This window comes from Mesitornis unicolor, unplaced genomic scaffold (assembly GCF_000695765.1).
Source record: "Mesitornis unicolor isolate BGI_N332 unplaced genomic scaffold, ASM69576v1 scaffold50514, whole genome shotgun sequence".
Classification (NCBI taxonomy): domain Eukaryota; kingdom Metazoa; phylum Chordata; class Aves; order Mesitornithiformes; family Mesitornithidae; genus Mesitornis; species Mesitornis unicolor.
Genome location: NW_010180384.1, coordinates 1830 through 16570, shown reverse-complemented (window position 1 = coordinate 16570; position 14741 = coordinate 1830). Strand labels below are relative to the sequence as shown.

The window sequence follows — 14741 nt, the reverse complement described above, 5'->3', positions numbered from 1 at the left end:
ATGGTGGCGCGCCAAAAGGAGAGGAGAGAGATAGTAACAGAAAAAGAAACAGAGGTGGGCTGGAGTGACACTGAAGGAGCAAAGAATTGACCCTGGGAACAGCAAGAAGGCAGAGCAGTGTCACCTCCTCCAGGGAGTTACAAACAAGCGGCAGACATACAGAATTGTGGAGGCTGGGTGCAGAGGTGGTATGCTTGCTTGCTGGGGTGCATCCCTGCAATGAGAGAGGGGTTGGCAGGGTTGTGGCTCTGTTTCTTGTGCCCTTCCAGAAGTGTTTTGGGTGGAAGCCAGTGTGTTGCCGTACACTGGAAGAAATCATTTGTCGGTGCCAGAGGAGCAAGTGCCTGGAGAGCAATGACTGGGCTGGTGGTTGTGGCCTTCATGGAAGCAAAGTCCTGACTGTGCCAGCCTAGGAAACACATGGTACCCCCGTGTACCAGGTGGCCTTGGCCTCACACTATCGTCTTCTTTCTTGCAGCCACTCCCACTCTCCTGGCTCCATGGCTGCTGTCCGTGAGTGGTCCTGCACCCGCTGCACCTTTCTGAACCCTGTTGGCCAGCGGCAATGCTCCATATGCGAAGCCCCCCGCCAGAAGCCCGACCTCAACCACATCCTGCGGCTCAGCGTGGAGGAACAGAAATGGGCTTGTGCCCGCTGCACCTTCAGGAACTTTCTGGGCAAGGAAACCTGCGAGGTATGTGGCTTCACCCCGGAGCCAGGGCCCAGCGGCTCACCCTTGCCCGTCATCAATGGCATCTTGCCCAAGCCTGCCGTGCTTGTGGAGCCCAAGGGCACATCCAAGGAGGAGGCTGCCAAGGCAGAAAGCAGCAGCGAGGACTCGGAGGGCAAGAGCCCTGATGAAGCAGAGCTGGAGAGTGGCTGGGCTTGCCAGCGCTGCACACTGCACAACACACCGATGGCCAACTCCTGCTCTGCCTGCGGTGGCCCGCGCAAGCTCTCCTTGCCCAAGATCCCACCAGAGGCGCTGGTCGTCCCTGAAGTCATCACCCCCGCTGGATTTCACATGGCCCCCTCTACCCCGCAGCCTGTGGTCTCTGCAGAGATTTCTGATGATGATGCTGTGGCCACCCAGGGCCCAGTGGCTATGGAACAAGAGGCCCAGAAGATGCCAGCCTTCAGTCCCTTCTCCCCAGGGCTCCAGAACAACCCTGTGCCCCGCAGCCGGCGGGAGGTGCCCCCCCAGCTGCAGATGCCGGGGTCCGAAAGCTCCCAGCCCGTGGCTCAGAGCACAGCAGGACAGAAGGGCTCTCCCCAGGGTCAGGCCAGGGCTGCCCCAGCTGCCCGCTTCCAGGAGCTGCTGTCTAACAAGCGGCTGAGTGTGCTGGAGGAGGAGATGGAGGTCAGTCCATCCCACTGGAAGTGCAGCTCCTGCTCCCTGCTTAACTCCGCTGGGGCTGTCAAATGTGAGGCTTGCAGTACCCAGAAAGGCAGTGACACCATCAACCTGGTGGGGGACTCAGTGAGATTCACCCCCTGCAGCCCCTCCAGCCCAGACTTTACCACCTGGTCCTGTTCCAAATGCACCCTCAAGAACCCCACCCTGGCCCAGAAGTGCAAAGCCTGTGGCTCCTCCAAGCTCCACGGCTTTCAGGAGCACGGGACACAGGGTGAACCGTCCCCTCGCTGCCCCGACTGCGGGGCTTGTGACAAGGGCGGCTGCTCCTCCTGTGGCAGCAAGGCCCCGTCTGCCCGCAAGGTTGCCCGTCTCTTCCCGTCCCAGTTGCCCGCCGGCCAGGAGAGGCCGGGCCAGTGGGCTTGTCCCGCCTGCACCTTGCTCAACGAGCTCAAGGCCAAGCACTGTGTGGCCTGCCATACCCCACAGCAGTACGTGGCCCAGCGCAAGGGCCTCAAGCCCCTGAAGAGACGGGAGAGCATGCACGTGGAGAAGAGGCGGCAGACGGACGAGGGAGAGGCCAAAGCCCTGTGGGAAAACATCGTGACCTTCTGCCGGGAGGTGAGTGCTTGCTGAACTGGTCTTGCTTCTGGTTTCACTTGGAAGGGGCCTCCTTCCTGCCGCCGCCTCCATGGGTCTGGGGCATCACTTGGCACAGACAGGCTGCCACCTTGGGTCCCACAGATCTTCACCTGCAACAGCTGGATGCTGGTTATTAACACTGAAATGTAATATTTTACATGGGTGCAAGATAATCTCTGGGGTGAAGGCAACCCAACCAGTTCAACCCTGGTATGAGGGTGAGAAAGTCTGAGTGTTAACTCTAAAACCTAGTGATATTTTAAATTAGTGAGAGAGAAAATAGGTGTTTTAGGCAACATTTTTAAGTGGTCAACACAGCTCCTTCCCTGTCCAAGGGTGGGGAAGGCTGGGAAGGGGTGTATACCAGTTTGCTGGTGGCACTGCTGTCTGTGGGCAGCAGCTGCCACGTGTGGGTACAGGAGATCTGGGGATGCAGCAGACAGAGGCTCAGAACACCAGCAAGTGTGGACAGAGGAAGTGCTGCCACTGCCAGCATCTGCAGGTGCGCAAGAGCCATGAGCTAAGCCTTGGACTTCTTGGTTTTGGTGCTTGTGGATGCACAGCTGCAGCTACAAATGTCTGGCCCCTGTTTTGAGAAGGACAGCTGAGGTTTAGCTGTACCCAGACTCCAGGTGGGGGTCTCAGGAGCAGATACTGTCACCTTCCCCTCCTGCTGTGAAGTATCTGGCTCGATCTGTAGGGTTTCAGTCTCAAACACTGCTCTGATGGTCCCATTTTCTCTCCCTGAGTGGCATAAGGTGCTCCTGTGAATGCTGCTCTTTCTCTGTCCCCCCATTCTGGGGGAAGCCTCCAGCTATTCTGGACCAGATGGAAAGGGAGTTGCGGTCCCACTTTGACGTACAGGCAAGGCTTTCTGTGCCTGGGCTGAGGAGTGCGTCTGTGCCTGTGTCTCCGCTGAGGGACTGGGGACCACAGAGATATTTGGCTTGGGAAGGAAGCTGTTGAGACTGATCCTGATTTGGGATTATGGGTTTTTTTAATTGCTGCATGTCCATCCTAACAAACGTGGGTGTCTTTGTAGCAGAGACCCTGATTCTGCTTATTCCCCTTTTTTAAGCAACTGAATAGCCTCTTTTGTAGGCAGGGCACATCTGTTACGTCCAGTGGAATCAGACCTGAAGGATGAATTGTGAGATGGCCAAGTTGAATTAGCAGCTTGCTGCTGCCAAGAAGGGGAGTCTGCCTTGCCCCATCCAGCACAGGTCTCAGTCGAAGCCTTGGCCGAGCCCTTTCAGCTCACTAAGCCATCAGTAATGGACTGTTAGATCAGCGTGGGCCATCTCCTGAAAATTCCCCAAGAACTAAATCACTGCTGTATTCTGACACTGTTTGTGGTAAGCCAAGGGCTCTGCGGGTCCAAGGGAAAGGCTGGCAGCAGCGATGGGACACTGCTGCTCCCATACTCATGCTCGCTCTGCTCTTGGTGTGCCTGCTTCTGTTCGGGCTGGCACCTAAGCAGCCTCCAAGCTTCCTTCTAGCCGTGGTGTTTCACCGACTGCTCAGCCTTCCCCTGCAGGAGTGTGCCAGGCTGGCCAAGGTCTCCTCCGCCTGTTGTTCCCATGCCCCAGGTCGCATGGAGTAGCCTGCCTTGCTGTGCTGCTCCCTGCAGGGATTTCTGCTCGAGCTCCTGCTGTGGGCACTCCCTCCTCCGCTATTCCAGGGGTGCCTTTTCCAACACTTCTTGGCGTGTGGCCCCCACTCTTAGCTTTATGCTTTCTTTTCCGTGTGGGAGGAGAGCGGAGCAGACCTCATCTGCTACCTGCCACTGCACAGGGCATCTGCTTCCCTGTCTTGTGCTGTTCCCTCTCTTGCTGATCCCACTGTCTCACACTTCTTCTCTCCTCTGATTAACCAGTTTCCGAATAACAACGCACATCAGCACCTTCTGCAGAGCTAGAAAGGCAACCCAGGACTTTTGCTGTCTGTGCCATGTCCTGGCACATCTGCCTGCAGAGCCTTTCCATGTGCTGGGGGAGGCTCCATCTCTGTTTTCCTCCTTCTCCATCCATCAGATGGTTCACTACTGGCAGTGAGGTCATGTGGGGCCAGGCAGTCGCCTTCCTCAGTCTGTGTGGTCCCAGAAAGGTGGCAGCGGAGAAGGTCACGTCTCTGGTTCAGAACAGTGTGAAGGGCAGAGCAGCAGGGGAGAAGGAGGTCCGATGCCCAGATTTATCCCCTTGAAGGAGAAATAAGCAGGGCTCCTCGTCTGGCACCATCCATGGTCCATTCAGGCCAAGATGCCAGAAAAGCCAATGGCATCTTGGCCTGTATTAAAAACAGTGTGACCAGCAGGTCCAGGGAGGTGATTATCCCCCTGTACTCGGCACTGGTGAGGCCGCATCTCGAGTACTGTGTTCAGTTCTGGGCCCCTCACTGTAAGAAGGATGTTGAGATTCTGGAGCGTGTTCAGAGAAGAGCCACAAGGATGGTGAGGGGTCTGGAGAACAAGCCTTATGAGGAGCGGCTGAGGGAACTACGGTTGTTTAGCCTGGAGAAGAGAAGGCTGAGGGGAGACCTCATCACCACCTACAACTACCTAAAGGGAGGTTGTAGAGAGGTGGGTGCTGGTCTCTTCTCTCAGGTGATGGGGGATAGAACAAGGGGAAACGGCACCAAGCTGTGCCAAGGGAGGTTCAGGTTAGAGATAAGGAAGAAGTTCTTTACTGAGAGGGTTGTCAGAGGCTGGAACAGGCTGCCCAGGGAGGTGGTGGAGTCACCATCCCTGAATGTATTTAAAAAGTGGGTAGATGAGGTACTTAAGGATATGGTTTAGGGGGTAGACAGGAGCGGTTGGACGTGATGATCTCAGAGGTCTTTTCCAACCGAGCGATTCTGTGTGTGATTGTGTGTATGAACAGGCTCATCACTGCCCAGACATGAGAGGAGTTACCTGCTCCTCTCCCTGCTGCGCTTGTGCCTCTCTTTCCCCCCATCTCACAGGGATGTTGGTAGTGACAACTTCTCTAAAGCATTTAGAAATATGTGAAGGGAGGCATCATGGTATAAAGGTAATTAGCTTGTTAGGCAGCCTTTCCTGATGCTGCCGGGGAATTGCTGCGGCTCTTGCACTGCCTCCATTGTCAGTGCTGGTGAGGTCTGTGGGTTCATGTTCAGCCTCCTGCAGTCCTGCTGCCCTAACCCAGGGGAGACCCTAGCCATGACACTAGGGAGCCTGAAGGCTTCTTCTACCTCTGCTGCTTGGAAAAGCACCACAGCATCTCCACAGGAGACAAAGTTCGCGATGCCCACAGGCTGTGGCTTACAGACTGCTGCCTTGCTCTGCATCTGTGCAGCCCTGCACAGCAGCTTCCTGGGGAGCCCTGGTTGCACCCTGAGAGACAAGTGTGCAAGGCTGGTATGTGACGAGATGAGGGTGCTGACCAATACAGCAAAGGCGGCTGCTTGTCAGCTGCACAGAGCAGATGCTCCTTTTGGGAAAGCCAGCAAGCCCTGGGACAACGTGTCTTTTGTGGCCTGCATTGGTATTTGAACAGTGACATCTATTAGCTGAAAAACACCCTTCTGCCAAAGAGAAGCTGGAAGTGCTAATTGACGCAACACGTAGAAAGTGTTCACGTAGGCTTACAGCAAAAGAGGAAGAACAACTACTAGTTTGGTGTGCATAAAAGCTAACTTAAATCAGAGCTGGCTTTTGCTGAAAGAATTTAATTTCATTTAATTTACAACATCAGAGAAATCCCGGTTCTTATTTCACCCTGTGTTCAACCATCTGAAAACCCTGCCTGTCTCCCCTTGAAGTTCTGTGCTTCCGTCCTGCCTCTGTGCCTAACAGCTACAGGATGATCTGCCCTTCAGTCCATCCTGTTTTATTTAATACGAGCAGGTGGGCTCAGAGTGAGGGTATCCCATGTCTGGAATAATTTGCCTGTTTGTGATTGGGCTGAATCCAATTGCGAAAATGCACCTGACGTCCTCCATGGCCGTGCCTCAGGAGTGGCGTGGGACTGCCAAGCCCACTGTGTCCCCTCTGCGGCAGGGATGGCTCAGCCCTTAGCACAGGGCTTGGGTTGAGGAGCATTTGCTTGCCAGGTGGCTCCTCGCAGGCTTGCTACTTGCCTGCTTTGTCACTTCTAGAGGCAGCCAAGGTCCCCCACGGTCCAGCTTTTAGCACCAGCACAAAGTGTGAGACAGTCCCTGCCCGGGAAGGTTCCTGCGAAAGAGCAAAAGGCAGATTTGAGTCACAGTCCAAAGCTTGGGGCCCGGAGAGGTGAGACAGCTCATGGCAGGGATGAAGGCTGGACCTGATGCACAAAATACGTCTGTGCTGTTGCCAGCAGACACTGGACCCCGGACCTGCTCCCTGGCATGGCATCAGAAGAGGCTGCCCAGGTCAAGCAGGGGTTCTGGGGGCTCTGCTCTCACTCCTGGGGGTGCAGTGGGGGGTTTTCCATCCCAGGAGGTCCTGGGGAGTTGTGTGCTGCACAGCTGCACACTGATGTTCTCCTTGCCTTTTGCTCTCACAGAACAAAGTCAATTTTGTAGATGACAGTTTCCACCCTGGGCCTAAGTCGGTGGGATTCCCAGAAGGTGACAGCGTGCAGCAGAGAGTGAAACAGTGGCTGCGACCCCACGAAATCAACTGTAGCATCTTCAAGGATCGATCAGTGAAGTGGTCGGTGTTTCGGACACCCAGGCCCTCGGATATCCTACAAGGACTTCTGGGAAACTGCTGGTAAGGGGGAGCAAGCCAGGCTGACACCCTCCTGCCCCATCCTCTTTTCCCCTCCTTCATCCAGCCCCAGATCAGACCCCTCAGCCCTACTCAAACCCATTTATACCCCCAGGCATGTACCCCATCCTCTGCCTCATCTCCTTACCAAACGGCTGCAGACTGCAGTCCCCTGCGCTGCAGGGCTGGGCAGCTCTCTGCTGCCTGCCTGTGCCCCACTGAGGCCATTCCGTGTCCCGTCCCACCGACAGGTTCCTGAGCGCCCTGGCCGTGCTGGCCGAGCGGCCAGAGCTGGTGGAGAGGGTGATGATCACCAGGACGTTGTGCCCCGAGGGTGCCTACCAGGTGCGGCTGTGCAAGGACGGCACATGGACCACGGTGCTGGTGGATGACATGCTGCCATGCGACGAGTGCGGATACCTCCTCTTCTCGCAGGTCAGCAGCCCCTGGGGGTAAAAGGAGTGCGGAGACGGGGTGGTCAGTGCTCCAGGGGAAGGGGGAGGCTCATCCCCGGCTCTCCCAGGAGGGAGGCAGTGGCGTGAAGTACTGCTGTGGTTCGCATGGGGCCCCTATTCTGCGCTGCGTGGGTGTTCGCAGCTGAGGACCCTGCTTTCTGCTGCACCTTCAGGACAGCTGAACTCTTTGAGGCCATAATATAAATCTATTTAGGGCCCTTTTGGCATTTTCCAGGCTGTGATGGAGAAATTTCACTTGTAGTTGCTTTCCCCTCGCTCCTTCCTGCACCACAGCCACTTTATTTGCCGTGGGAGTCGTCCTTATTCTTCACAGCAAAAGGCAAATATTTTAACCCATGTGTTTTGCACTGCGAGGGGCTGAAGGAAAGCTGTTTCCTTCCTCTGTGGGGAGGTCTGGCAGCTTCGCTTTGCCAGGGAGGGACCTTGGCGAGGCAGTGGATTGCACGACAAATCAGCCTGTTTCGAGCCAGTGCCCGGTAGCTCTGAGCACACTCAGTGGCATCTGCGAGGATTAACAAAGCTCCCTCAGCCGCTTCGGGACGTCACTGCGCGTTATGCCCTGCCCTGCCTGCCAGGCCCAGGGGCGCTTGCTGGGATCATGTCCATGAAGGAGACTGAGAACGTCTTTATTGAAACTCAGGCGGCAAAATCTGCCAAACAAAACAAATTGCTGCTGTCAGGAGGAGACAGAGACCCGGGTCTGCTGGGTTTGACTTTGTTCTGCAAATCCCAGTCCTCTGTTTTAATATACACGACCCCAGACTGCATCGTACCTAGGTGTCAGGACAGGACTCTGGCTGGGGAAACAGGGCCAGAAGATAAGTATTTGGGGAACTTTATTGTTGGCACAGCTTGTGGAGTCCCCAGCTTGTGTGGGCTTGGTAACCTGTGCCCTCCACTGCGTGGAGGTGGCCCAGTCCTCGGGTAACTGTTAGTTGCATCAGGGCTAATGAGCAGCACTCTTGGCATGGTTGGCAGTGTGGGCTCCTGCCACTTAAGGGGCAGGGGTCTAGGAGGGGCTTCACACTGTGCAGGCAGGGGTACAGCACTGCCCAGCCTGGGCTGCCTGGACACTTTCTCGGCAGAGTGGTGTTACCCCCAGGGATACAGAGACTCCATTGGGGCAAAAAGATTGCCAGTGCTGCTGGACGCCGGTCCTGTTAAGGAGAAACTTTGGAGAGGGGAAGGAGGAGGAGTCTGTGTCTACATTTTGCCTCACAGGAGACAGAGAGGATCCAGTCAGACGCATTATTTTCAGCATAAGATTTGCCTGTCTTGCTTTTTTTTCTTTTCCATTAGTATTTCCTCCCTTGAAATTTCGATGCTGCTTTTTTTTCCCTGAAAATTGAAGGTTTTCACATGGGCTGGGCTTCTCTTGCTTTTGTTTCCAGGGGCATCTGAATCATGACAAGATTTTTCTGCTTAGCGTTCAGCTGTGTGAGCTGAATGTGGGGGCTAAAAATGGAAAAACTGAGAGTTTTAAAAATAAAGGAAAATCAGGCTCTTATCAGAGCTCCCTGGCTGTGGCTCAGGCAGAAATAAACAAGATGGATTTTGTTGAGTGAGAGACTCAAAAACCAGTGTAAGCTTGCTTTATCCATTGGAGAGAAATTGTCGCTGCCATTCTTTTCTCCCCCAGCTCTTGGCTGCCACCTGTGAGTCACACATGGTCTCACGTACCAGTGCTTTTTCTCCACTGCCTTCAAAGCAGCACGTACTGAACCCGATTTGCTGGGAATGCAGAGGCCAGCAAATGTCTCCTTGCCTTCTGCCCTCCTGCGCCTTCCTCTTCATGTCCTTGCTGCAGGCAGGGGCTGGAGTGGAGGTGTCCCTCCCATGCCTAGGAGTAAAGCATGGCTGGTGACTGCACCCTGTGGCATGCTGAGGACCTGCAGCAGTGGCGGAGACATCGTGGTGAAGGGCCCTGAGACCACATTGATGTGGCTGATGGAGGCTTTGCAAACCTCTGGGTGCATTAATGCAGCTTCTGCGTTTCTGTTTGAATCCATAATCAGCCTGGCAATGCCAAAAGCAATAGTTTGGCACCAGAGCAAAGCAACTCTGGGAAGAGTTTAACCCTGCAAAACTTGCATCTTGTAATTACATCTTGCTACTGTCCCTGTGCTGGAGTAGAGGATTTCTTCCATCTGTCTCTGAGTTTTCAGAGCTTGTCCTTGAACTAGCATCTCTGTCTCATGGATGACGTCTAATTGGTCCCACAGCCATGGGTGCTCTTGGCAGCCTCCTCTGCAAAGGTGTTGGTTTTGGTTTGCGATGGTGTGCGAGCGAAAGGCAGCTGTTCCAGGTGTGCTCGATCTCCTCTTCCATTATTAAACATATTTAAATCCAGGTAGATGCAGAAGGAAGGAGCCGTTAGCTTACAAGGTGAACACCCACCCCTGCCAGCCTGACTGCATGGGCACCCCAGGGTGCTGCTGTGTTGGCATCCAGGCTTCTTGGGTGCTCACTCCAAAGGGAATTAAACAAAATGCTGAGCAGGCAGCTAACAGAGTCACCCGTGGCCTTGTGCAGACAAGCTCCTGGTGGCTTGCCGCTCCTGCCTCTCCATGTCCCATCGCAGCAGTGAGCGGAGCTTTGCCTTGTCTGCATGCGCTGCCTTTGCTTTCCCATCTCCTGCCCTGAGTGTCTCATGGTGTTTCTCCCTTTTTCTGCAGGCCCAGAGGAAGCAGTTGTGGGTTGCCCTCATTGAGAAGGCGCTGGCCAAGCTTCATGGTTCGTACTTTGCCCTCCAGGCAGGGCGTGCTATTGAAGGCCTGGCTACACTAACGGGTGCCCCCTGCGAGAGCCTGATGCTGCAGGTCAGCTCCACTAACCCTCGCGAGGAGCCCATTGACACTGACCTCATCTGGGCCAAAATGCTGAGCTCTAAGGAGGCTGGGTAAGACGAGACAGGAGGGTGCTGTGGCAGGAGCATGGACACTCAGAGAGGGGGGTGAGGGGTGCCATTCTTGTTTTAGAGGATCAGAGGAGAGGGGCAAGTGCATTACCTAGGGTGGAGTCCACCACCCTTGGCATTCATCTGAAGTGTTGACAGAGCTCCCCCTCTAAGCTCTAAGAAATTATTTCTCCATTGTTTAATTTTCATATGAAATTAAAATCCTGGTGAACTTCACTGTGCGCATTTACTGCTGTCTTGCAGGAGTTTAGAAGTGGCTGGCATTGAGCCCGCTTGCTTTGCTTGGACTTTTTTGTATTGTTAAGTGCTGAACCCTGCATGTGTCATCCACCCGTACACGGCATCTCTGCTGGCCATACTTTGGACCTGACAAAACAAAAGCAATGACCTCTTGGTCATCACTATGGCAAGAGGAGCGGGAGGGCAGTTATGTTCCTGAAGTCTTTGCAGTGGAAATTAGGGTGATTTTTTGGGGATGGCTGAAGGCAGGGTTGCTCCTGCAAGCCCACAGTATGGGGCCACATGGAAAGCTGATAGATCCCAGCATGTGGTGACCTCCCAAACCTGGCTGGTACAGACCTCCTGCTCCGAAGAGCCTGTCCTCGCCCCTGCAGAAGGGGCCAGCAGCCTGCAAAGTGGCTTTCCATGCGGCTAAGTCCTGCCAGCCAGCAGAGACAGACAGGAACCCAGGGCCTGGCAGAAAATGGCTGAGATTTGGGCGAAGCTCTGCTGTGCTTGGACAGAGCTTCCAGCCCTGCAGGTGAGGGCACTGCTTGAAGAAGCTCACCATGGAGCCTGGGCTCAAGTGTGCATGCAAGCAGGTAGAGGGAGCTCGCTGCTGCCCAGGCAGAGCTCTGGCTCTGCTCCAGGGAGGTTTATGGTGTGGTTGCAGAGGGGGAAATGTCCAGGAGCCTCCTGGTGGGGAAATCTGTCCTGGGCCTCAAGCAGTAGGGATGAGCTTCTCCCCTGTGGCAGGCCTGGCAGGACTCTGAGAGTTTTGCTGTCCCTTATGCAGGTTCCTCATGGGTGCATCCTGTGGTGGAGGCAACATGAAAGTGGACGATGTGGCCTACGAGAGTATGGGTCTGCGTCCACGGCATGCCTACTCCATCCTGGATGTGCGGGATGTCCAAGGCTTCAGGTGAGTCCAGGGTGGAGGCTGGCATGGTACAGCAGGTGTTCCTGCCAGCCCTGGGGCCAGATAATTGAGTGCATGCTGGACCAGACATCAGGGACCTTCCGTGTCCTGTTCTCATGGCCAGCAAGGGCTGTTTCTCCATCCCAGAGTGTCAGATAAATGTTGTTGCCATAGAAGCCATCCTTGCCTGGCACTGGCTCCACGTCCAGGGTGGCTGTGCTCTAGGATGCTCTATGGAGCAGAATGGTTTGCCTGGTCTTCTCACACGATGCAGAAGATTGAGTGGAGCTCTTTCAACTCAGTGAGGCAGTCATGACATCCTTCTCATCTTTGGAGGGTGGGAGAACAGAAAGGGGTGCTGCCCCCAACAGCCTGGCTGCTGGATGAAGCCCCATTTCCATCTGTGTCACTCCTGGGCTTGTGCAGCTCCAGGCACACACTCAGCAGCATTTTTCCAGTTGAGCCCCTTCCCTACAGCACCTGGCTGAGAAGGGCAGAGGGAGCTGCAGCAAGTCTAGAGCTGCAGGATGTATGCATCCGGGGTGATGAAAAGGGTGGCAAATAAGATCTGAGATGCTGTGAGGGCTTTGAAAGGCAGGGCCAGAAGTGGTGTGGTGCCCTCTGTGGGGGCTGGTTGGTTCTGCAGAGCTGGGAGAGCATCTCGGAGGTCATCTTCTTTGTGCTTTCCTTCCTTGTGGGCCTCTTATGCTGTTTTTCCCTTCCCGCAGGTTATTGCGGCTCCGAAACCCCTGGGGCCGTTTCTCCTGGAACGGCAGCTGGTCCGATGAGTGGCCACACTGGCCGACTCCCTTGCGTCATGACCTGATGCCCCACGGCAGCAGCGAGGGTGTCTTCTGGATGGAGTACAGCGATTTCATTAAGTACGGTAGTGCCCAGGAGGCAGAGGCTTTGGGGTGGGCAGTCAGACAGGGGACAGAAAATGGGACATGGGAGTAAAGATGGGGTGGGCAGGGCCAGGTATCTCCAGGGGGATGTGAGTGACCTCCTAGTTCCTGCTGCTTTCAGCTGCATGAGCTGCAGGGTGCTGGGGCATGGGGACAGAGCAATGCACCCCCAGAGGACCCCACCAGGCCTAAGCCCAACTTTCCCACAGGTATTTTGACTCCGTGGATATCTGCAAGCTTCATTCGGACTGGCACGAGGTGCGTGTGCAGGGCATGTTCCCCAACAAGGCCAACGGGCCCGTGACGGTGACGTCGCTGACGGTGTTGGAGCGTGCCGCCCTGGAGTTTGCCCTCTTCCAGGAGGGCAGCAGGTGAGCTGGGCACTGCATAGGCAGTGACCTGGACCCAGGAGAAATCCCAAATACATCGTCCTCTTGCCCTGTGCCATCTCACGGGGTGGCAGAGCTCAGGGATGGGCCTCCATCACCATTTCCGCACTTCTCAGGGTCTGCTCATGTTTTAGCCAAAATCCAAACCTTGAATGTGCGGTGGTTCCTGGGGCTGGATACTTGGGGCAGTGGGAGGACTCTTCCTCCGGATCTGCTGTCCTGCCCGTGGCCTCCATGTGCTCTCTGAGGCAGCACTTGCATGACTTGTGACTCTTCTTCCCTTCCCGGTGCAGGCGGTCGGACACGGTGGACAGCCACTTGCTGGATCTGTGCATCATGGTTTTCCGGGCCACCTTCACCAGCGGGAACAAGCTGAGCCTGGGCCGGCTGATGGCTCACAGCAAACGAGCTGTCAAGAAGTTCGTCAACTGCGATGTCATGCTGGAGCCGGGCGAGTATGCTGTCGTGTGCTGTGCCTTCAACCACTGGAGTGCTGCTCTGGCAGGGCCCACTGCTGCCCAGGGTAAGGAGCTGGGCTCCCATGGCTGGTGGAGACCTTGGGGGAGGCAGAGGTGACAAAGAGGTGACAAAGCCTTTGATCTTCGCTGTGGAGACCTTGCTGAGGGTGGAGGTTGCCTGTACGTGCAGCAACCCAGCAGCACACTGGTTCTGGAGGTTATGGGCTTGGTGACAGTCTCACTGATCCCCCCTTCCTCCATGTGTCTCCACAGCATCCAGTCCCACCAGCAGCCGATCAGCCACTGATTATTCCAGCTATATCCTGGCCATCTACAGCTCCCGCCTGGTGATGGTGGAGCAGGTGGAGGCACAGCCCACCACATTGGCAGATGCCATCATCCTGCTGACCGAGAACAAGGGCGAGCGCCATGAGGTCAGTGCAGGTGGCATGGGGCAGGGGGCTGGAGGAGGGTGATGCTACCAGCCAGAGCCTGTACCCTGCCCCTGCTGTGTCCTTAGTCTGGCAGGAGTCAGGCAGGGCTGTGCCAGCTCTGGGTGCCACCTCGTTCCCTCTTACCCCTTGGTAGGGGGGACGGTGCCAGGGAGGATTAGATTGGATATTAGGAAGAACTTCTATGGTAAAAGAATGGTCAAGCACTGGAACAGGCTGCCCAGGGAAGTGGTGGAGTCACCATACCTGGAGGTGTTCAAGAGCCATGTAGCTGTGGCACTTTGGGACGTGATTTAGTGGGCATGGTGGTGGATGGTTGGATGTGATGAACTTAGAGGTCTTCTCCAACTTTAGTGATTCTATGGATGCCCACCTACTTTGCTCCATGGAGCAGCATGGTGTACTCCAGCAGCTGGGCAGCCCTTGGCAGAAGGTGGAAGGTGCTGGTCCAGGAGTTGAGATTCGGAGGCAGGGAAGTCGAGAGGCTTCACCCCCCTGACCCTCCTCTTTGCCCCAGGGCCGTGAGGGGATGACCTGCTACTACTTGACGCATGGCTGGGCAGGACTCATAGTGGTGGTGGAGAACCGGCACCCCAAGTCCTACCTACACGTCCAGTGTGACTGCACCGACAGCTTCAACGTTGTCTCCACGCGTGGCAGCCTCAAAACGCAGGACAGCGTCCCTCCCCTGCACAGGTCCGGGGTAGGCAGGGGTGGGTTGGCAGAGGGGCTGCCGGTTGAGAACTGGCAGGGGCTTGGAGCAAAGGAGATGTGGGCAGAGGGTGGCAGGGGCTGGGATTGCTGGGGCAGAGGCAGCTGCCTGGCCCTGAGCCCGTTGCTCTCTCCGCAGGCAGGTGTTGGTGATCCTCTCCCAGCTGGAGGGTAACGCCGGCTTCTCTATCACGCACCGCCTGGCTCACCGCAAAGCCACCCAGGCCTTCCTCAATGACTGGATGTCGACAAAGGGCACCCACAACCCGCTGCTCACACCCGAGGTCGCTGGGCTGCACGGCCCCCGGCCCCTATGACAAAACGCCTCCCCTTCCCAGCTCTGCTCCCCTGTTATTTTCACCAACCCTCTGGCCTGGGGTTGCACCCCAAGCTGTCAGCGCTGAGCCGAGGGACAGAGCCGGAGCATCACACCCAGAACTTTGCCCTGCGCCGTGGGGCCAGGGCGAGCTCTCAAGGCCAGGACCAGCTTTGCCTGCTGTCCCCCGCCCTGGCACCGCCGGCCCCCTGTGCACTTTAAGAGGAGTGGCTGGGGGGGGGGGGGCACGCCACGGGCACCACACCCCCGC

General features: G+C 56.1%; 1 protein-coding gene across 1 annotated transcript; it reads left to right on the top strand.

Moving 5' to 3' along the window:
- Positions 1–500: 500 nt before the first annotated feature.
- CAPN15 (calpain 15) lies at positions 501–14471 on the top strand. Its single transcript, XM_010183071.1, has 11 exons — positions 501–1976; positions 6503–6711; positions 6960–7143; positions 9860–10083; positions 11117–11242; positions 11968–12120; positions 12354–12515; positions 12827–13056; positions 13265–13425; positions 13961–14139; positions 14294–14471. The coding sequence occupies exons 1-11, from the start codon at positions 501–503 to the stop codon at positions 14469–14471; spliced, it is 3282 nt and encodes a 1093-aa protein (XP_010181373.1).
- The last annotated feature ends 270 nt before the right edge of the window (positions 14472–14741 follow it).